This window comes from Stegostoma tigrinum, chromosome 23, assembly GCF_030684315.1.
Source record: "Stegostoma tigrinum isolate sSteTig4 chromosome 23, sSteTig4.hap1, whole genome shotgun sequence".
NCBI lineage: Eukaryota > Metazoa > Chordata > Chondrichthyes > Orectolobiformes > Stegostomatidae > Stegostoma > Stegostoma tigrinum.
The window spans coordinates 32,458,585-32,481,247 of record NC_081376.1 but is presented as its reverse complement, the minus strand read 5'-3'; the positions used below and the strand labels follow the sequence as shown (position 1 = coordinate 32,481,247).

Sequence of the window (22,663 nt, the reverse complement as noted above, 5' to 3'; positions counted from 1 at the left end):
GAAACTCAACTGGACTCATTACATCAACACAGTAGCTACAAGAGCAGGCCAGGGGCTAGGAATACTACAGCAAATAACTCACCTCCTGACTCCTCAAAGCCTGTCTATCATCTACAAGGCACAGTTCAGGAGTGTGATAGAATACTCTCCACTTGCTGGATGGGTGCAACTCCAACAATGACCACGACCTGCACTTTCCCCACCAAGTCACTCACCATCCTGACGCGGAAACACATTGCTGTTCCTTCACTGTTGCTGAGTCAAAATCCTGAAATTGGGTCAACATATACAACGTGGGCTAGATCAGTTCAAAAAGACAGCTCATCATTACCTTCTCTAGGGCAATAAATTATGGCCACCCACCAATACCTATGTCCCACAAATTAAAACAAAAAAATGCTTAAGATTGCCATTGACTCCAAGTTAGAGAATGTGCTTCAGTACAGCAAAGGTTCTTTAACAGCTTAACCTGAAACACTTTATATATTGAAGACAGAATGTGAAGAATGGATTGTTCAAGATGGGAAGGTGTAGAAATGTTAACAAATTTGGAGATATTTTTATGAGAGATTTGATGAAGAATTTTCATTTTTAGGGACCTGTTCAATGAACTGTGGAATCAGCAATCTGAACTCTCTCAGGTTACTTGTGAATCAAGTAAATTACGAACTGACCTGCGAATTGGTGATGAGAGATTTTGAATAGTTGCAGTCATTATTATCTGTGTAAAGGCTGATTCAACAATTATGTATTTAAATGTTAGCTGTTTGGTTTAAGTTGTATTATACCAGATTGAGAGACATAACAGTTCACAAAATATCTTCTCATATCTGTCAACATCTCCAAATAAGTAGCACAAGGCATAATGTTTACTCAAGTTATCAAGGCAGCACTCATAGGGTTAATGAAGTTCCAGCTCATGTCTCTCTGGTCAGAGGGGAGTGGCAATTACAGCTCCCTCCCCCCACCGCTCCATTCCCCACCCCCTCCCTGTACTCCTCCTTTCTGAGAAAAGCACAGACTGCATTCATTAGCGTTGCTTTTTTTTGCCAGATCCCATGAAGGAGTGTAGCAGAGCAGGGAAACAGTGAGATGCTGTTTGTTCCCTCCTGGCTCCCACAGTCTATCTCTGTGACCACCCGATTGTATTTGCACTGAGATATCCTGCTAGCCTGAGAAGAGATCCAACACTCTACAAGTCACCACGACAGGCTTGCCCTTCTTCACAGCATGCAGCAAACAAGGTAAGATTGATTTTGTGTCTAGTAGTCACTCAGCTCTGGATTCTGTCTGTCTGTATCTCTCTCTCTCACACACACCACACAAGCTCTGGTCAATGAATTCAAGCAAAATCTATTGACAAAATGGGGCACACAAATATTATTCCAGAGGTTTTGTCACCAGTTGCAATATCAAGTTTCTTTCTGCTCTCTGATTAGCTGTACACATTTGTTTGAAAGCAATAACCCCCAAATCTTTCAGTACAGTTATTCAAGCACTGCATCAACAAATTGAGCTGGTATAAGCTCAAACATCAGAATGGTGTTATAAACACCATACCAAAGATCGAAAGCTAATGAAAGAGGTTAACAATTTCAAAATAAGAGCTTTGGTGAGTGAATTTGAAACCAGGACTGTATCAATCATTCCAGTACAGTCACTCCAGTCTTTAGAGTATGTTTCTTTCATAATCAAACATGTAGCTTATTCAGGAGGTTAAGAGGTATTTACTGTATAATTAAAGGCATTCTTTATTCATTGTAACTTGCACTGATATAGTATCATGAATGTTGAGAATCTCAACATTATCAGATGTAAATTGTCAGTGCGCCAAGGAAGAGGATATCACAGCATTAGGTCATTAAAGACTTCAGAGAGGTGTGTTTTCAGGAGAATCTTAAAGGAAATGGCAGAGGTAAAGACTGGAGTTTTAAGTGCAGAATTTCCAGAGTTTAGGGATTAAGCACAGCTACCTGTAGTGGGCTCAAGGGATGAACAATGCACAAAAGACCAGAATGAGAGACATGGGATGTAAGGACTGGAAAACTATACAGGGATAGGGAGGGGTGAGGCCATGTCGAGATTTCAGCACAAGGTTAAGAATTTTAAATTCATTATGTTGCCAAGCTGGGAGTCAGAGATCATAGGGTTGACAAGTGAACAGGACCAAGCGTGAGTTAAGATATGGATAGCAGAGTTTTGGATGAGTTCATTTTTACAGAGGCGGAGGATGGGAGGTCAGCCAGGAGAGTATTGGAATACTTGAATCTCAAACTAATGAGAACTGGACAAGAGTTTTGTCAGATGTATCAGGCAGGAGTGGAAACAAGAGATGTTCCAGAGATGGACATTCAGATAAAATCACTGAAGAGGGACTGGAGTTTGTGGTGGGGACCAGAGACAATGATTTCATACGTACTATTATGAACAAGAGCTACTGTTTATTCAGCACAACAGGGATTACTACCTGTGTAACCGTACATAATTGCCATTTATTCAGCAGGATAAGGGTCATACATATAGTTACAATTTATTCAGTGGATTAAGGGTTACTCACTAACAGCATAGAGATCTAGTTTGTTCAGTAGAGTTAAGGTTTATCTATCTGGGACTTGAGTTTCTTCCTTGTAGTATAAAAGTTGAGGTATTAATCACACTAGCAAATTAACATGGCCAGTTGAGGAACAGGATGAGCCTGAATTACCAGCTGAACTTGCTTTGAGTTGTTCCATTGAAAACACTGGACTTTTCAGATAAAGGTGTCCCTTCACTGCTCTGTACAAACATCAGAACAAGAGTCAGATGCAGCAAGAACCTCGTTTTAGAAGTAGACTGAATTGTATTCTGACTGTCATTACAAATCATGACGATTTTGTAATTAAACAAATGAGTTAATAGGCCACAGAAAGTCGTCAAAGTAATTGTGGGTATCTGAAAAGGGAGACAGGGCAAGAGGAGACCTTTACTCTCCCCAGACACAGGGTGACAAGAGGGTTTCACTTCTAACTCCCAAGGAACAAGGGGACCCTCTGTTTCACCAGTACAGGTAGTGAAATTAATTATTTCTAATTATGGTGTTGGCGCTGTGCAGGTTTTTCTTGGCAGTGGCTAGTGAATGTGATGTATGTGGTTTGTTTCAAAATAAACTAGGAATACTGTTTCTGTAGCTGCTGGAGAGAAAGAGTGGAATTTATTATAGCATTCTCATTACCTCGGGATGGTATGCAGGGGTGGAACTCACTCCTGGAGGCAGGCAGTAGCAGAAGCCAATCTTTAAACAAGAGGGTCAACAAAGAGAAAAGTAAATAAGCTTTCAGCAGCTACTGGCCTTTAATTAATAAGTGGAGAGCTCGACAGGACTTGCTTTTTATTCATGTCCTAAGATTTTCAGATAGATTTTGTCTACGGATTTAACCCCAACATTATGCTCCACGAGGATCAAGCTATATTCAGACTGGAGCTGCCCAAAAGGAGAATGTCAGATATGTCAACTAACACCTCAACTCGCTCATTCATCTAATTCCTCCCTGGGTTGATCTTCATTGAGGGCCGTGGTGCCAGAATTCTTATTGCACAGGACATCCTCTCCCGAGCACCCTTAATACCAGCTGAAAATTTGAAAAAATGTCAATCCATTTCCCTCACATTGTCACTCAATAATTTCACACTGCTATAGCTTACATTTCCATTGATGTTAATTCAACTCCTTCACATGTTCATTCAGTAGCACCTCTTCCCCCCCCCCCCAAAAAAAAAACAGGAGGCTGCAAAAGGGATTTAGTTGCCAGGGTTAGAAAGTTGAAGATAAAATTCCCTATTCAGACTCAGCCTTCAATACTTTCATTTAAAACAAAACATTGTTCAAAGGCAGAGCCAACAATAAGAATCAAGCTCTTGTATGGAAGCCAAGATTTCCAGTTAATGCAATAACTTTCTTAAACACTGAGGGTTGAGGGTCATGATAGGAAATGAATAGGGCTTTGTTCCACTTATAAGGAAGCTATCAGAAAGGAATTAGCACTGAGCAATTGTGTTTTTTTTAGAAATATAAGAAAACAAGTACAGAATGAAACATGGAGGGATCAGAGCAATATTGGAGTAGATAATCTGGAAGGGGTTGTCCATGACTCAGTTAGCAGCACTTTTACCTCTGAGTCAGAAGACTGGGGCTTCAAGACATGCTCCACAGATTGAAGCACAAAATCCAGGTTGATACACCTAGTACAGTCCTGAGGGAGTGTAAATCAGCCAGAGGCTCTCTCAGGTGAATGTATAGAGGAGTAAGCCATTTAAGACCATTTTCAGTGGTGAGAGTGGTGTTCCACAGGGCTCTGCCCTTGGTCCTCTACTGTTTGTAATTTTTATTAATGACTTGGATGAGGGGATTGAAGGATGGGTCAGCAAGTTTGCAGACGACACGAAGGTTGGAGGTGTCGTTGACAGTACAGAGGGCTGTTGTAGGCTGCAGCGGGACATTGACAGGATGCAGAGATGGGCTGAGAGGTGGCAGATGGAGTTCAACCTGGATAAATGCGAGGTGATGCATTTTGGAAGGTCGAATTTGAAAGCTGAGTACAGGATTAAGAAAAGGATTCTTGGCAGTGTGGAGGAACAGGGGGATCTTGGCGTGCAGATACATAGATCCCTTAAAATGGCCACCCAAGTGGACAGGGTTGTTAAGAAAGCATATGGTGTTTTGGCTTTCATTAACAGAGGGATTGAGTTTAAGAGTCGTGAGATCTTGTTGCAGCTCTATAAGACTTTGGTCAGACCGCACTTGGAATACTGCATCCAGTTCTGGTCGCCCTATTATAGGAAAGATGTGGATGCTTTGGAGAGGGTTCAGAGGAGGTTTACCAGGATGCTGCCTGGACTGGAGGGCTTATCTTATGAAGAGAGGTTGACTGAGCTTGGACTTTTTTCATTGGAGAAAAGGAGGAGAGGGGACCTAATTGAGGTGTACAAGATAATGAGAGGCATAGATAGAGTTGATAGCCAGAGACTATTTCCCAGGGCAGAAATGGCTAACACGAGGGGTCATAGTTTTAAGCTGGTTGGAGGAAAGTATAGAGGGGATGTCAGAGGCAGGTTCTTTACACAGAGAGCTGTGAGAGCATGGAATGCGTTGCCAGCAGCAGTTGTGGAAGCAAGGTCATTGGGGTCATTTAAGAGACTGCTGAACATGCATATGGTCACAGAAATTTGAGGGTGCATACATGAGGATCAATGGTCGGCACAACATCGTGGGCTGAAGGGCCTGTTCTGTGCTGTACTGTTCTATGTTCTATGTTCTAAGACCCTTTGAAGGATGACTGGACTTGAAACATTAACTGTTTTTCTCTCAACAGATGGTACAAGACCTGCTGCGTTTCTCCAGCACTATCTGTCTTTGTTCTCTTTATTTACTCTATCTGTTTGCCTTAATATCTTGAACTTCAGTAAAATTATCCAATAACCTTCTGAATTCCAAGGATACAATGTTCATTTGTGCAATATGTTCGTGTAATTTAACCCTCAGGAGTCTAGGTTCTCATTCTGTAGATCCTATGCTGCAATCCTTTCAAAACCAATACATCTTTCTAAGTTGTACTGCCCAAAACTTCTCATGGTGTGGTCTAACCAATGCTTTACATGGCTTAAACATGACTTCTATCCCATTCTATCTACTCCTCTAAATGTAAATGCCAGTATTCCAACAGACATTTTGATTAGCTTCATGTCTGCACATGACATTTTAATGGTCTGTGTACCTTATCCCGTACATCACTTTGGATCTCTATTGTTTCTTACTTTTTGGCATTTAATAAATATCCTGTTCCATCCTTTTTAAGATTGGACTATTTCACTTTCAACTACATCGAAATCCATTTGCCATTGTTTAATTCATTCACTTAATCTATCCAATATTGCTTCAATTTTGTGTTATGATCCAGGTTACTTAAAATGCTGACTACCTTTGAGTCATTAGCAAATTTGAATATGTAGTGTTCTAACTGATCATCTAAGTCAGCAGTAAATAGTGAATAGTTTACACCCAAATATGCATGCCTGTCACACTACTCGTCAAATCCTCGCAATTAGGTTATGTTCCCATTATCGCCTCTCCCTGCGTTCTGCCAAACAGCTGATTTTCAAACCAGGTTAATAATGTTTCTTCAATTCATATGACCAAGAGCCTTGGTTGATTCCTGAGGTGAAAGTTTTTTTTGAGAAAAGGTTGTATGGAATATGCCTATATTCTTGGAAGCTAATAAGAACGTGAGGAAATCTCACAACAATATTAAGGTTTTGGGAGGGTTCAACAGACAGATGGTAACTGGCTATTTCCCCTCATTGCAGTGTCAGCAACAAATAGAGCAGAGTCTTAGGATAAAGGTTCAGCTATTTAGGACTAAGAGGCAAGCAAATATTTTCATGCAAAGCATTGAGAATCTTTGAAATTCTCTTTCCAGAAAAATGTTATTGAATGTATTCAAGTCTGAGGCCGATACACTTTTGAATGAACGGAATCAGGGGACAAGATTAGGGACCAGTCTGTTTCATTTGAAAAAGCGAGAAAATTGAGGGCAGCGGCGGGGGTGGGGGGGGGTTTGGGTGGTGCGTACAACCTTTCCCCTGCTCCTGTTTCTTACATTTGACTTGATTAAATGCCTACTGGAAGCCCATATAAATAACATCCATAACTATTCACCTGTCCACTATTTTCGTTACCTCTTCAAAATGTTCATTCAAGCACGTGGGAGACTCAATTACTAGGGGTCACGATTTCAAGGTGAGAGAGGAAATGTTTAAGGGAGATATGCATGAAAAGTTCTTTACACAGAGGGTGGTGGGTGCCTGGAATGTGTTGCCAGCGGAGGTGGTAGAGGCGGGCAGGTATAGCATCATTTACGATGTATCTAGACAGATACATGGAATGGGCAGGGAGCAGAGGGATACCGATCCTTGGAAAATAGGCGACAGGTTTCGACAGAGGATCTGGATCGGCGCAGGCTCGGAGGGCCGAAGGGCCTTTTCCTGTGCTGTAATTTTCTTGTTCTTTATTCAATGGTGGCTGTGCTGCCTCACAGTGCCGTGGACCCAGGTCCCACTGTACCCCCGATGACTGTTTGTGCAGAGTTTGCACGTTTTCCACGTGGGTTTCTGCCAAGTACTCAGGTTTCTTTCCACAGTTCAAGTACGTGCAGGTCAGGCGGATTGGCCATAGCGTCCAGGGATGTGCAGGTAAGGTGGTTTAGTCATGGGAAATGCAGGGTTACAGGGATAGAGTAAGAGGGTGTATTTGGATGGGATAGTGTCTTCAGGTGGGCCAAATAGCCTGCTTCCACATGTAGGGACTCTATTCTTCTCTATGATTTATTCTTTACAAAACAATGCTGGTTCTGTCTGATTAGTTGGAAAAAAATCAAGACGTAGAAGATATCACAGCACTATCTTACAGAGCAAGGGAACCTTCCCTTGTGTCCTAGCCTATTCCTTAACCTACATTACTGCAACAGAAAATTGGTCATTTATTTACAGCTGGATCATGCCATGTCTAAAAGCATCTACCACTTCAAAAACAAAATAATTGACAGTAAAATGATTTGGAATATCATGAACATGAGAAAGATGCTGAGTAAATGCATGTTTTTTTCTCTGAGAACCACAGCTGGTGTATTGCCCTGAATATCTCCCTTCTGTAGACTTACATTTCACATTAACCAGCAGCTCCTGCAGACCCTTCAGTATTTCAATTTTTCTTTCATTCCAATGCCAAGGTTCTGAATACACCTTGGAAAAGATGTAGTAGTAATGAGGAGACAAGCATCCTGGGTCACATAACAATGGGTCTAGGAAATTATCTCAGGCTGCTAACAATAGGTGTATAGTCAAGACAAACCTTCAGTGAAATAAATGCTGTGTCAGGTATTATCCTGTCTTTGTTGTTGAGGTTTATTACAGCCTGATGGGTAGTAGCAAGGCAGAAAATTAAACTTCCCATTAGAAAGTGGAATTGGACAAACATTAGAAAAAGCATTTGGGATCCAACTCAGCCAGATTTTAGAAAACAGATGGCTGCTTTATTGGGTATCCAACCTGCTCCCGCTGACCGCCATGCAGCAAAACCACAGGCTCTCCAATCAGCTCACCTCATATGTTCCATTGACCATCAAACCAGAACTGACACCCTGCCGTTTAGCCACATTAGACAGTACTGGGACCACATATATAATACAGCTGCACACTGTGTACATTATACAAAGAAGCACATAGATTCCTTGGTATCAAGTGCCAGAGCAAATCATTTGTAGTGATGCTAGGAATACTGCAGAGATTGATTATTAGGTCAATCATCTCAGTCCAAGGAAATTGCTGTAGGAATTCCTCAACTATCTTCAGCTGCTTCATCAATTACCTTTTGTTCATCATAAGGTCAGAATTGGAATTTTTGATGATGACCAGACAACATCACTTATCACGTCTTAGACACTGAAGCAGTGTTCGTTTGCAGCAAGACTAGGACAACTTCCAGGCTTTATACTAGTAAATGGCAGGGGACAATCCCTAAGAATACAGAATCTAAATATTTCCCTCTTAACATTCAGTAGCAAAACCATCACGGAATAACTCATTACCACCACTCTGGGTGGTATCATTGACCAGAAACTAAATACAGTGGCTACAAGAGGTCCAACAGATTTTTCTCCCATGTTAGTTCTCCTACCACATGTCACAGACCTAGTCTGTCACATGTATTTTTCAAGCCATTGGGTCATTATTTGTTCTATTAAGACTTCATTGATGATGGATGTTGAAGTTCCCCACAAGAGTACATTTTATCCTTGTTACCCTCAGTGCTTTTCCCAATTGATATTTCATATGCTTCATCAGTTGAAGGCAGGCAATAGGTGATAAACTGCAGGAGATTTCTTTATTGACATTGACTTTATGTGGAGTTGCCGGTGTTGGACTGACATCACACGACAGCAGGTTATAGTGCAACAGGTTTATCTGAAATCGCAGGCTTTTGGAGCATAGACCCTTCACCGAGTGAAGCACACAGACACAGAATTGATGGACAGAGAGATCAAAAGACCATACAAATGGTGTGAGTGAAGTATAAGTTGCTGCAGATGATCCGAAGTGTTAGGCAGTGTAAATAGTGTCAACAGCTCAATAACAAGCAAAGGGATGACCTATAATCTGATCAAATGAGGCAGAGAAATAATTACAAAACTTTTAAAATAAAGTGGTGCAGGAGACAAACTAAATGACTGGAATAACATGATTGATCTAAGACTTGCTTGCCGAGGGTCTAACCAAAGTAACAAGTAATCCAAAAATATACAAACTAACTAAGGTAGAGATCTTAAGACAATTTATCTAGATGTTGATGACAAAACAGGAGAGTCAAAAAAGATTTTACAGATACAGATCAATGTGGTGGGATCACATGTAGCATGACATGGGTATGAAACTTGTCTATCAGTCTAGCAGACTAAATGGCCTTGACCGTTGACGTGTTCCCTGACTGGGAGGGACAAACCCTGCACATACACAAAATCTGCTCAGATGAGGAGGTCTATGACAAACACCTAAAGCTTTTGAAGGATGTCCTCATAAGAACAAGATATGATTGCCAGTTTCCAACATGCCACAGCTAAAAACCCCAATGACCTGCTGAAAAGAGAGACACAAGATGCAAGCAACAGAGTACCCTTTATTGTCCAGTACTTCCCCAGAGCAGAGTGACTACACCATGTTCTCTGCAGCCTTCAACAGGTCATCAATGACAACGAGCACTTTGCTGAGATCATCCTTACGCCTCCACTTCTTACCTTCCAACAACCACCAAAACCGTAGATCATCGTTTGCAGCAGTTGTGTACAAGATGATGAGTGGCATAGTTAGAGTGGATGCCCAGAGATTTTCTCCCAGGGTGGAAATGACTACTACGAGGAGGCATAATTTTAAGGTGATTGGAGGAAGGTATGGGGAGATGTCAGAGGTAGGTTCTTTACACAGAGTGATCAGTGCATGGAATATGCTGCCAGCAGTGGTAGTGGATACATTGGGGAAATTTAAGTGACTCTTCGATAGGCACATGGACAATAGTAAAATGTAGGATATGCAGGGTAGTCGAACTTAGAGTAGGATAATAGGTCAGCACAACATTGTGGGGCAAAGGGCCTGCTCTATACTATGTGCTAAACTACCCAGCCTTCAGGAGAACATTGACCACAACTCCAGACAACCCTACCATGGCAACCTTGGCAAGACAAGTCAGATCATTGACATGGACACTACCATCACAAATGGAAACACCACCCACCACATGCACAGCAGATACTCATGTGACTCAGCCCATGTTGCCTACTTCATACTCTGCAGGCAAGGATCCCCCGAGGCATGGTATATTGGTGAGACCATGCAGACACTAGGACATCAGATGAATGGATACCACGCAGCAATCACCAAACAAGAACATTCCCTGCCAGTTGAGGAACACATCAGCGATCAAGGATATTCAGCCTCCAATCTTCAGCTAATTGTCCTCCAAGGCAGCCTTCGAGATACACAACAATGCAGAGTCGCCAAGCAGAAACTGATAGCCAAGTTTCGTATCCATGATTTTGACCTCAACCATGATCCTGAGTTCATGTCACACTACATGTGACCCCACCGCATTGTTCTATATCTGTAACATCTTCTTTACTGTCCTGTTGTCACCAACACCTGGATAAATTATATTAACCTTAAATAGTTTGTAGTTTTGGATTACTTGTTACTTTGGTTAGACCCTCACCATGCGACTCTTAGACCCATCATGTTATTCCAGTCACTTGGTTTGTCGCCAGCACCACCTTATTTTTAATATTTTGTAATTATCTCTCTGCCTCATTTAATCGGATTATAGGTTATCCCTTTGCTTGTTATTGAGCTGGTGACACCTTACTTACACCGTCTAACACTTCGGATCACCTGCAGTGACTTATTATTCAACACTCCACTCACACCACTTGTATGATCTTTTGATTTCTCTGCCCATAAATTGCGTTCTATATGCACCTCTCTTACTTCACCCAATGAAGGCACTACGCTTCAAAAACTTGTGATTTCAAATAACCTGGCATCATGTGACTTCTAAGATAATAAAATGTGAGGCAGGATGAACACAGCAGGCCCAGCAGCATCTCAGGAGAACAAATGCTGACGTTTCGGGCCTAGACCCTTCATCAGAGAGGGGGATGGGGTGAGGGTTCTGGAATAATGGGATGCTGCTGGGCCTGCTGTGTTCATCCAGCCTCACATTTTATTATCTTGGATTCTCCAGCATCTGCAGTTCCCATTATCACTGATCATGTGACTTCTGACTTTTTATATTGGCTTGATCTAAGAGACATCCTGGGGTCCTGTTCCAACCTTGAGCATCAGGGCCACTCCTTTTGAATTACACACTGTGCTATCACCTTCCCTGCACAGGGGTCAGGACTTAGGGACAGTGAAGGCAATATTTGGGACATCATTAAAACATAAGTTTCAATGAGTATGACCGTCAGTCTGTTGCTTTACTGGTCTGTTACATGGGGGTCTCAATTTTGGAAAAGGTCCTGGGACATGAGGAAGGATGACTTTGCATGGTTGAGTGGCAGGGTATGCCTATGAGTGGGCAATGCCAAGTAGAAAGTTGAGTTTTATTTTTATCACTTTTTATAGTGGTCTGATGCAACTGATTAGCTTGCTAGGCCATTTCTTAGGGTACTAAAATGTCAACTACTTTGTCCTGCATCTGGAGGAACATGTAGGCCAGACCTGGTAAGGTTGGATTTTCTTTTGCGAAGAACATAAGTGCATTAGATGGAATTTTGTTTAAAAATCTGCCAAGTGGTCATAAGTTCATAGGCCTAACTAGGGTGTTCATGGCCATCATTCAGGAGCGACCACAAACCGAATCATCTTTTTGTGGTGCAACCATTCCATGGTCTATACAGAGTCATAGAGATGTGCAGCACAGAACCAGACCCTTCAGTCCAACTCGTCCATGACAACCAAATATCCTAAATAAATCGAGTGTAATCTGCCAGCATTTGGCCCATATTCCTCTAATGGGGCAGCACGGTGTTCAGTGGTTAGCAGTGCAGCCTCACAGCGCCAGGGACCCGGGTTCGATTCCAGCCTCGGGTAACTGTCTGTGTGGAGTTTGCACATTCTCCCCGTGTCTGCATGGGTTTCCTCCCACAGTCCAAAGATGTGCAGGCTAGGTGGATCAGCCATGCTAATTTGCCTGTAGTGTTCAGGGGTGTGAGGGTTATAGGGGGATGGGTCTGGGTAGGACGCTGCAAGGGGAGGTGTGGACTTGTTGGGCTAAAGGGCCTGTTTCCACACTGTAGGGAACCCAATATAATTTAAACCCTTCCTATTCATGCCCCATCCAATGCCTTTTTATTGTTGTAATTGGACCATTTCTCCATTTCCTCTGGCAGCTCAATCCATACATGCACCACCCTCTGCATGAAAAATTTGCCCCTTAGGTCCCCTTTAAATCTCTGCCCTCTATTTTTGGACTCCTCCACCCAAGGGAAAAGACCCTGTATATTTATTCTATCCATGCCCCTCATGATTTTATAAATCTCTACAAAGTCGCTCCTCAGCCTCTAGCACTCCCGGGAAAACAGTCCCAGCATATTGAGTCTCTCCCAAACCTGGCAACGTCGTTGTCAATCTTTTCTGAACTCTTTCAAGCTTCACAACATCTTTCCTACAGCAGAGAGACCAGAATTGCATGCAACGTTCCAAAAGTGGCCTAAACAATGCCCTGTAAAGCGCGACATGACTTCCCAACTCCTATACTCAATGCACTGACCAACAAAGGCAAGCATATCAAATGTCTTCTTCACTATCCCACCCACCTGTGACTGCGACATGTTATATTCTTGGCCCACACTGTGCCATGTGCTGCTCCAGACTGATCTGCACGCAGGAATGTTTTCACTATCCCACTTCCTTTCACGCAAGAGCAGCCAGTTTTGGAGCAGGAAGGTCTCCACAGATTATGAGTCCTCCCTACAACAACGCACTGAAAAATTGCGTCTCACATTACAGTGAGCATCTTAAATGTTCCCTTGGAAAATAAGCCAGAGTCGATGGCAATGTTATCTTACCCGGAGATAGAGCACACAGTCATATTACTTTTGGAAAGGGGAAGCACATTGAGGGAGCATAACGGGAAGATCATACTCTCAGGTTACACATTCCTCAGGTCCCTGGAGACCCACATCTACAGCAGCATATCGCCACGATACACAATTCCCATCAAGGATAAATGAATCATGCAAAACTATTGCACTGGTGAGTGTGCAATGTGCAACAGGAAGCAACTAACTTTTTTTTAAAAAAGGCCGTTAGTATAAACAAGTAACACCTCTTCCTCACCACCTCCCTTCAATGCTAATTTTTGATAAACTGTCAATTTTCTTTGTAATCCATTGCTAGTATCTGCAACAACCTCCTCTGGTAACTTATTTCAGTGTACCCATATGATTCATCTATCTTCATTCTTCCTTACTGCAGAACTTCCTATTCTACCACCAGGCCTCATTCAACACAGTTCAGCACTCTATAGCTACCCTGGCCCTAATAAGAAGGAGCATCATTAGGCCCCACTCCTATTCCTCCATCACTTTTCTGCACGGACCCATACCCTTCTTCCAAGTCTTCCCTCACCAATACAACTTTTGTCCTCACCCTAATCCTCTTTCACTAACCCCAAAATTATCCAAAACCTGAGGCAATCAGAATCATTACTGTCTCTCTCAAAACTACCAAAATCCTCAAACATTCACCACATTCTTAAGGATACAGATAGTTCCTTCAAATGTCTTCTTCCCTAAGGAACGTACATTTATTTGGTCTTATCTCCTACCCAGAGTACAGGGGTTTAATGAGTCCTATTTTAAGGTACAGCTTTCAATTTGCGGTTTACCATTCTTCAAATGGAAGCAATGCCTAGCTTATAATTAACCGGTATTAACCATAGCTCATCCCCTAAGTGGCAATAATCAACAATGTGAAGAGAATGAAGCATACAGCAAACGGGACAGAGAATCAAGCCCACAATTAACAGCAATAGTCTCCGATTCAAAGTTAGGCACACAGAATCCCACTCAGTTAATGGGATAGGAGCACAGTTGGCCGTGGCCCTGGCTCAATGTCTGCCCACAGTTTTTCTAAAATGTCAGGTTTCAAAACTAGACTACAGAACTCGGCTTTCCTGCTCCTCTGATGCTGCTTGGCCTGCTGTGTTCATCCAGCTCAGCACCTTGTTATCTCTATTATAGATAACTACACAATGCCTTCAGATTTTGTTAAATTCATTTACAGGATATGGGCATCGCTGACCGGGCCAACATTTATTGCCCATCCCTCACTGCCCAGTGGGCAGCTGTGTCAACCACATTGCGGAGAGTCTGGTGCCACATTTGGGCTAGACCAGATAAGGATTGCAGTTTCCTTCTCTGAAGAACATGAGTGAACCAGCTGGATTTTTCCAACAATCAGCAACAGCTTTATGGTTATCATTAGAGTCTTAATTACTGATTTTCATTGAATTGAAATTCCACCAACTACCATGGCAGGATTTGAACCCAGGTGTCCAGAACATTTTCCAGGTTTCTTGATTGATAGGTTTGCAATAATGCCACAAGGCCATTGCCCGCCCTTCATAAGTTTCCCCTCAGTTACCTGTAGGCAGCCAGCACAGCTTCCAGTCAGCAGTGTGAAAACACAGCAGTGTCCACACCAAGGTAACTATCCAACCCCAACATAGACAGGTCAGACCGTCAGCCCAGCTTTCAGGAGGCTCACTTTGGAAATTGTCAGAGGAAAAGGACTTTTCATACCAGTAATGAAAGACTAATCAGGAAGGAACTGTGTTTTGCATCAAGTGAACTCCTTATCTGCTTTACGTTGTTGGATATCCTCAGAGCACCACCTCCTGCAAGCTGGGCCGACAATCTGACCTCCTGTGCTGGAGCTAGATGGTCACCTCAGTGTGGACTCCCATGATCTCACACTGCTGACTGGAAGCTGGGCTGGCTCGGCTACTCATAGGTGACTGAGTGGAAATTTATTAAGGGGAGGCAATGGTCTAGTGGTATTACTGCTAGACTATTAAATCAGAGACCTAGGTACAAATCTCATTGTGGCAGATGATGGAATTTGAATTCGATAGAGCAAAGGACTTGGACAGTGGCAGCTTCCTTCAGCCCCACAACCCTTCACATTCTCTATCCAACTCCAACTTTGGTTGGAGCATCTGTGGTTCAAATAGTTCCACACTTGCTAGCTGCTTGGGCACTAGAATTCCTTCCCTAAACTTCTCTGCTTTTGTCGCCACCTTTAAGGTACTCCTTAATATCTCCCCATTTGGCCAAAATTTTGGTCATCTGTCCTCACAGCTGATGTAGCTTTGTGAAATTCCAAAGTCATAATTTGCAGAAAGGTAGGATGATACAGAAATATATAAAGTGATGTTGAAGAAGATAGACATAAATTATTATATTACAGTAGTACAGACCAGGCATTATAGAAGTCAACACCAACCATTCACTCAGAAATCAAACCTACTTCTGTTGGCATCAAAAATCGCTTTGTTGAGCGGTCGGAGTACAGCTCCCAAGTGGCAGAAAACAATAAGTTAAACTCCGATTTTGATCAGCAAATTCATTGAGGGCCTGGTGTAGAAAATTTGTGATAAGAGTGTTCACTCTCATCATGCGTAGCTTCCTATTTATAAACTGCTATGCCTCACAGAGGTTGCGCACTAAAACTGTTGTCAACTATCGTAAAAGGCCAGCTAGTTCACCAATATCCTTTTGTGACAGAAAACTGAGTGTGGTGAGTTTGTGGAATTCTCTGACACAGCGGTGTTGAGGGCAAAGCATTAAATATTTTCAAGAAAGATTTAAATATCGTTCATACTGCTGAAGGGATCAAAGGGGATATGGAGTAAGTGGGAACAGATATGGAATTAGATGTTCAGCCATGATCATATGAAATGGTGGAACAGGCTTGAAAGGCCAAATGGCCTACCCCTGCTCCTATTTTCTATGTTTCTTCATTCAGCTAACTTCTGCGCCAATCAAATATCCTTTATCATCAATGACTGGTCATCAATCCACAGACCAATCAGCTATTTGTTGCCAGCTGAAAAAATGATTTGCACTCAATCCTTGGCTTCCGCTCATCTGTAAAATTCCCACTACTGCTTGAACAGAGCAGTTGTGTAAACATCACTTAAAATGGTTTTCAAAAAGTGCAGCAATCCATTGTTTTTAAAACAGCTCTTTGCCTATTTCAGTCCACAAATCAAAAAAAAGTAATGAAACAGCCCTTACAAAATGGCTGCACTCTCAACCTCTATTCCTCCTTATTCACTAATAAAAGTTGCAAAGATCCCCAGCCTTTAACACAGGGGCACTCTCCATAAGCTAATCACTCACATGATTTTTTCAAGTCTAACAGATGTGTTAATATTTCCAATTCCATTGCGGAGTTCAAGACTAAACTGAAATCCACAGAGACAGCAGCTTATTCTGCTGGGAGACAGACTGTAAATCTATTAGGAGGCATTCTATACAGTCACTGCTAGAAATTTGGCAGAGAGAGGGGAGAGGGAAATGTGCAGGGTGCACACATGAAATGAGATAGGGGAGAAGAGGAGGGGAGGAAGGGGAGATGTGGGGCACAGAGAGAAGAGAATGCCAGTGGAGACTGTTGTTTGTAACTGCTGTTTGTAACTGCTTGCTCTAATTTTGACTGCAGTGCTGCTGGCTCAGCCTGTGCTCCAAATAAAAAGGACACAAATTTATTTTATGTGCTTTTTATTAATTCAATCTGTTACTGAGCATTCCTCTTCCCCAGCAATCCCCTGATGTGGTCTGGAAATAGTGCAGAATGAACCAAAATTTCTAAAAATACTCACTCCCTATGGAGTGAGAGAATGTTCCCCATCTCTAACTCCTCCTCACACAGACGGTTTCTGGCAGCACAGACTATTTCTGCCTCGCTGAGGCAAGGGACTGGAACACAGCCTCTCCTCAGGATGCAAGAATGTGGGAACAGGCACCCCTCAAAGACTGTGAGGAAGCCCATTGACTTCACTAACACAACATCCTGACTCGCTATAAAAGCCATCACACTTTTCTCAGACTGAGCCCTTTCCTCGACTGCTAATAAGTAGCTGAATCAAAAGAGCATTCCAGCAAACTCAGAGCAATATTCCTGACAGAATTTTAAAGCTTTGGAATCAGAAATATTATTTGTGGAGTTTTAAACCAGTTAACGTCCTGCTTAATTTTCTAGAATTTTATTTCGCCATGTGTCTCATTTGGGAGTTGCCTCTGATCAAAAACCAAGTTAAGAATACATAGCAATGTTACAGGGCAGGAGGTGGTCACTTGGCCTTCAGGTCTGCACTAAAACAAAACACAATCCAACCTCCATCTCCCCCTCCAGAAAATGCAAAACCCATTGCCCTTCTCCAAAAATACACAGGCCATTCCCACTCCTCACACTGAAGCATAAGGCCAGTCAGGCCTCCCACTTGGGAACTTGGTACTATCCACACCCTGTTTCTAAAGTCACCCTGTGAAATTAACAGTGCTTCTCCTCTCCTGGTCAATGCACACTGCACAATTACAGGAGGCAATAGACCTAGTGGTATTATCACTAGACTTGTAATCCAAAGGGCCAGATATTGTGCTGGGGGCCTGTGTGCCAGTATCACTGGCAGATGATGGAATTTGAGTTCAATAAAAATTTGAAATTAGAAGCCTAATGATGACTACGAAACCATTGTTGGCTGGCATAAATAAACCATTTGGTTCACTAATGCCCTTTAGGAAAGGAAACTTGTCCTTACCTGGTCTGTCTTACATGTGACTCCAGGCTAACAGCAATTTGGTTAACTCTTAACTGCCCTCTGGGTAATTAGGGATGGGCAATAAATGCTAGATTAGCCAGTGATACCTGCATCCAATGAGTGGGGAAAATCTAACAAAACTATTGCACACCTCTGAGCCTCTTAATCTCTCCTGTTGGGACTTTCTCTTCTTTCGCTGCACCATCTGTTCCCCCCTCCCAATCCACAGACACCATTATTGTACTTCCCTCCTGCATTATCTTAGATTTCACTCAGCTTCCTCTAACTGGCTGCACTCAGGGTTGCAGCCATAAACTCTTTAAAAGGCTCATAGTGACTCATTCCTCTTGCCCCCACAGAGCTCAATACGCCATGAGGAGGACTTCTTTGCACTGTCTGCCTTGGCTGACAATACTGGTACTCCTATCAAAATTGCTGTTGGTGCTCTGCTGCCCAACAGAGTGCAACTGTGACCCCTCGGGAACGCTGTGGTGCATCAAAAGAGGACTGTCTACCATTCCTGAGCATATCCCTCCTGACACCTCCAGCATCTACGCATTTGAGAACTCCATTTCCACCTTGCACAAGGAAGATTTTGCAGAACTTCAGAAATTAAAGCTCCTGCACCTGTCACACAATAAAATTACCAGGCTGCCCCATGAGGTCTTCCAGTCACTAAGTGTGCTGTCCAACCTGGACCTGTCATCCAATCAGATAACTGAAATCAATAACAACACCTTTATGGGGCTTCAGGAATTGGAACGGTTGTACCTGCAACAGAACAAGATCAAAACAATCCATGCAGCAGCTTTCGATACATTAACAAAGCTGGTTGAGCTCAAATTGCAGGATAATCTTCTCCATCACCTTCCTCCTCTGCAACTTCCCACACTCCTCTTATTGGACCTCAGCAGAAATAACATCCCAGACAATGATCTCAGAAGCATCCAGGCACCCGAGATTGAATCTTTAAAGCTGGCTGGACTTGGCCTCAGTACGATAGATGAAGACATATTTAAAAACATGAAGAATCTTCAGGAGCTAGACCTATCAGAAAATCAGCTGGTGACTGTGTCAGCTATACTCCAGCATCTCAGTGAACTGACCTTTCTGAGTGTTCGGGGAAACAACAAGATGTCACACTTGAAGGATGAGGATTTCAAACATATTAGGAACCTTCAGAAACTGGACATCAGTGGTTTGAGCCTTAGGACCATTCCAGAAGGTTTTTTGGAACTTTTCTCCAACTTAAGGAGCCTCACAGCAGCTGAAAACCCCTATAACTGTGTCTGTCAGATCAGCTGGTTTGTTCAATGGATACAGGAGAACAATGCCCTCCTCCAGAGGCAGGAGGAAACACGTTGCCATTTCCCTCTGATCAACTCTGGTAAACCACTCAACACACTGACACATGGTGACTTTGGATGTCCTACTACCATCCCATCCATCAGCGCCACAAGCACCACAGAATTGTCACCAACCACAGCCAAGGAACTAACACTGGGTCACAAAGTAACACACCCTCCAGGACAATCAATGTCCTTCAATGGCAGAGTTACTCTTGGGGCCATCACCGAAACGGATCAACAACTCAGCGCAAAAGGACATCTCTGCCTCTCTACAGAATGCCTCAATGGAGGCATCTGCCGGCTAGATAAGTATGGGCACCACAGTTGCATGTGCCGTGCTGGCTTCTACGGACCATTCTGTGAGGCAGCAAATGGTATTCTTGATCTCCAGACTTCACAGAAAAACCTTTTAAACATTAGTCAAATAACCAGCACTTCAGTAACATTAAATCTAGAGGGTTTCAGGCTCTCCCCAGTTTACTATAAGGGGCTGCGGGTGACATATAAGAACTGGTCAGGCCTAGACCCCAGGCCAGTGTCACTTAACATCCCAATATCGCTGTCAACATACAAGATTCCAAGACTGTGGCCCAACTCAACATATCAGATCTGTGTTGGAGCTCTGGGGGAGGCCAGCACTAAAGAACAGCCTTGCACATTCGTGCAGACACTGCCAATAACACAGTTAGCTCAGTTCAAACAGGCAGAGGATAGCAACTTAACCAGAGTAATCTGGCTAGTAACCACAGGCATGATCCTGGTCTTACTGCTGGCAGTTGTGATCACACTGTACTGCCGGAAAAGACTTAAGAAAAACTCTGCTCAAGGCGGAGAACCACATCCTTATGATGTAGAAGAGATCAAACCTTACCTAGAGGAGGGAAAGATCTTGTCTGACACTCCTGAATGCCTTGCTCTGCAAAGCGAAGTGCCATTAATCAAAGATCACCAAAGTAACATTCCTATAGCTTTGTGACCTTTCATTCTCAGTGATTAACATGGATTTCCAAAGCCTGATTACAGCCACAGAACTTCACTGCTTCAATCAACAAATCCTTTTTTCTTAAAAAAAGCCAGAGTGGAATTGCACTTGGTATTAATGAGGCTGTTCCATTTCAATCTCTCTCAAGCAACCCAGTATATATGAAGCCTAAACAATCTCGTTCAAGATTTCCTTACTCCATTCTGTAAACTTCAGTCTGGCTGAATTCATCAAATCCAGTGGTCCCATAAAACTCCTGTGAAACCACAACCAAAGGAAGAGATAAAACCTTCCAAAGCAAAGCATCACTGTAAATATCACTAGTGTCACCTTCGCTATTCAGACAGCTATCCACTTGCATCAATATATGACTTGCATGGCCAAACTGTGAGTGGTTTCAGTACATGGAGTTCATGAATAATGGTCCAATGTCAGTCACACCTCATAATAATCATCACCATTCCCCAAAAGCGCAAGGGAACAGACCAGTGATTGTCTCACATGCACTCACCACCACATGGCCCACCATTAACTGCTGTATATTGCTGAGCCAAGCTCAATATATATTGAGCCAAGCACATGATGTAAATGACAATTTGTAACCAAATAAATATTTTTCTAGCGAAGTGACATGGAAGCTCTGGTTTGCTTTGTTATACAGCCAGTTGTCACCACAGGAAAAGTGGCATTTGGAGACACCAGACTGAGGGGTGCACCAGCAATGAACAGTGAGACAAAGGGTCATAAGACCAGGTATAGGACACAGCAGTAGAGAGTCAGATGCAAGTTTAGCAGGGTACATAAAACCTGAAACATAAACAAGACTGGGCCAGGGTGCAAGACAGTCTGAAATATCACAGCAACTACAGAGATCCCATTCCACTTCCATCAATGTGCAGAGTTGAATTAAAATTCCAATCCTCCAGGCATCTCCAAAATAAAAATGGGAAGAAAGAGGGCTTGAGGGGCAACCAAGGGAGGCAGAGGGGGCATGAATCTCAAAGACCAACACTCATTTATAAATTAAAAAGGAACCAAACCCGAAAATGTACCCGCATTCCAAAATAATAGTCTCAAAGTACTGATTAAGCTCATTTCTAAGGCTTGAGTGCTACTGCACTGATAATATGACATCCTGAAGCACTTCAAGGTGAAAAATGGTCAACAGCAGGGGTGGGAGAAAAGTGGAGTGAATTAAACTAAAATACATTTGACAGCAGGGCTTAAGGAGAGAGAGAGAAAAACCTAGGAATGTGTGGAAGAATTTCTGTAGGTTCCTTCTTGACCTCAGGTCCCAAAATGGATCAGTTTATAAAGTACTTTTCCATATAGTCACTGTTGTAATGTTGGAAATGCAGACAACTTTTGGAGAGCAAACACCCACAAACAGAATGTGGTAATAACCTAATAACGTGCTTTGGTGATGATATTTGAGATATAGATATTGGTAAGCTCACCAAGTAGCATTCATTTTTTTAAGCTATCAAAGTCTCAGATATAACATTTCATGTGAGGCTAGTACTTCTGACAATGCAGCACTCCTCCAGTTCTCCATTGGAGTGAGAGCTTAAATTATGGGATCAATGGCCTTCAATAAGGTTTCTACCAGATAGCTGCAGTTCCACCATTCTGTCAGGATGAACACCACAAACTTGCATTTTCTAAAAAAAAATTCAAGTCCTTTTCGAATTATATCTGCACTCCTTCACTGTTATTGGGTCAAAATCCTAGAACTCCCACCCATCAACACTGTAGGTGTATCGACAATCCCACACCCACAGTGCTTATTCGACACCGTAAGGACTGCAGCAGTTCAATAAGTCAGCACACCATCCTCTTTTGGGGAATTACAGATAGTCAATAAGTGCTGGCATCGCAAATGATGCCCAGAAATGAGAAATGAACAATAAAACAACCCAACACCCATGAAGATTTACTAGCCTATGGCAAGATGTGAGAGTTTCAATTGAAGATATTTTTGGTGAAAATTTTCTAGACAAAGTCAGTACATCTCAGGCTTAATAATCAGACCAGTGCCTGGATTTGTTAGCACCTAGTAAACCTCAAACACTATCTGGTGCAGAAAAAAGTTCTGAGCCTGCAGTTTCCAGTTCAAAAAAATTTCTCATACTCTGGTGGTTCGACCTGTGACATTTTCTACCCCAGCAGAGAGACAGGTGCTGGTGAAATACAATTGGTTTTGTTTTTACACATTGCCATGGAAATTAGGCCTGAGGCCCAACTGGGCGAATTCTTTAACAGAAGAACACCTGCACTCTGCAAGAAGGATACTTCGATAGAATTAGGGCAAAAACAAGAAAGCTAATAATAAGATTAGTAGTGTCCTGCTTTAAGACTTTAGTAATTAGATTATTTAACCAGCTTGCTCAGCTGACACAGCACAGACCCATAGCCTACAGCGGTCAG

General features: G+C 42.6%; 2 protein-coding genes across 2 annotated transcripts in view; one reads left to right on the top strand and one right to left on the bottom strand.

The window, feature by feature from the left end:
* The window catches only part of coro7 (coronin 7), a 146,127-nt gene that overhangs the window by 66,274 nt on the left and 57,190 nt on the right, over nt 1–22,663 (bottom strand). The window lies entirely within an intron of this gene.
* LOC125462557 (vasorin-like) lies at nt 1,016–20,866 on the top strand. The gene is made up of 2 exons (XM_048552715.2): nt 1,016–1,244; nt 18,265–20,866. The coding sequence occupies exons 1-2, from the start codon at nt 1,231–1,233 to the stop codon at nt 20,228–20,230; spliced, it is 1,980 nt and encodes a 659-aa protein (XP_048408672.1). The 5' UTR covers nt 1,016–1,230; the 3' UTR covers nt 20,231–20,866.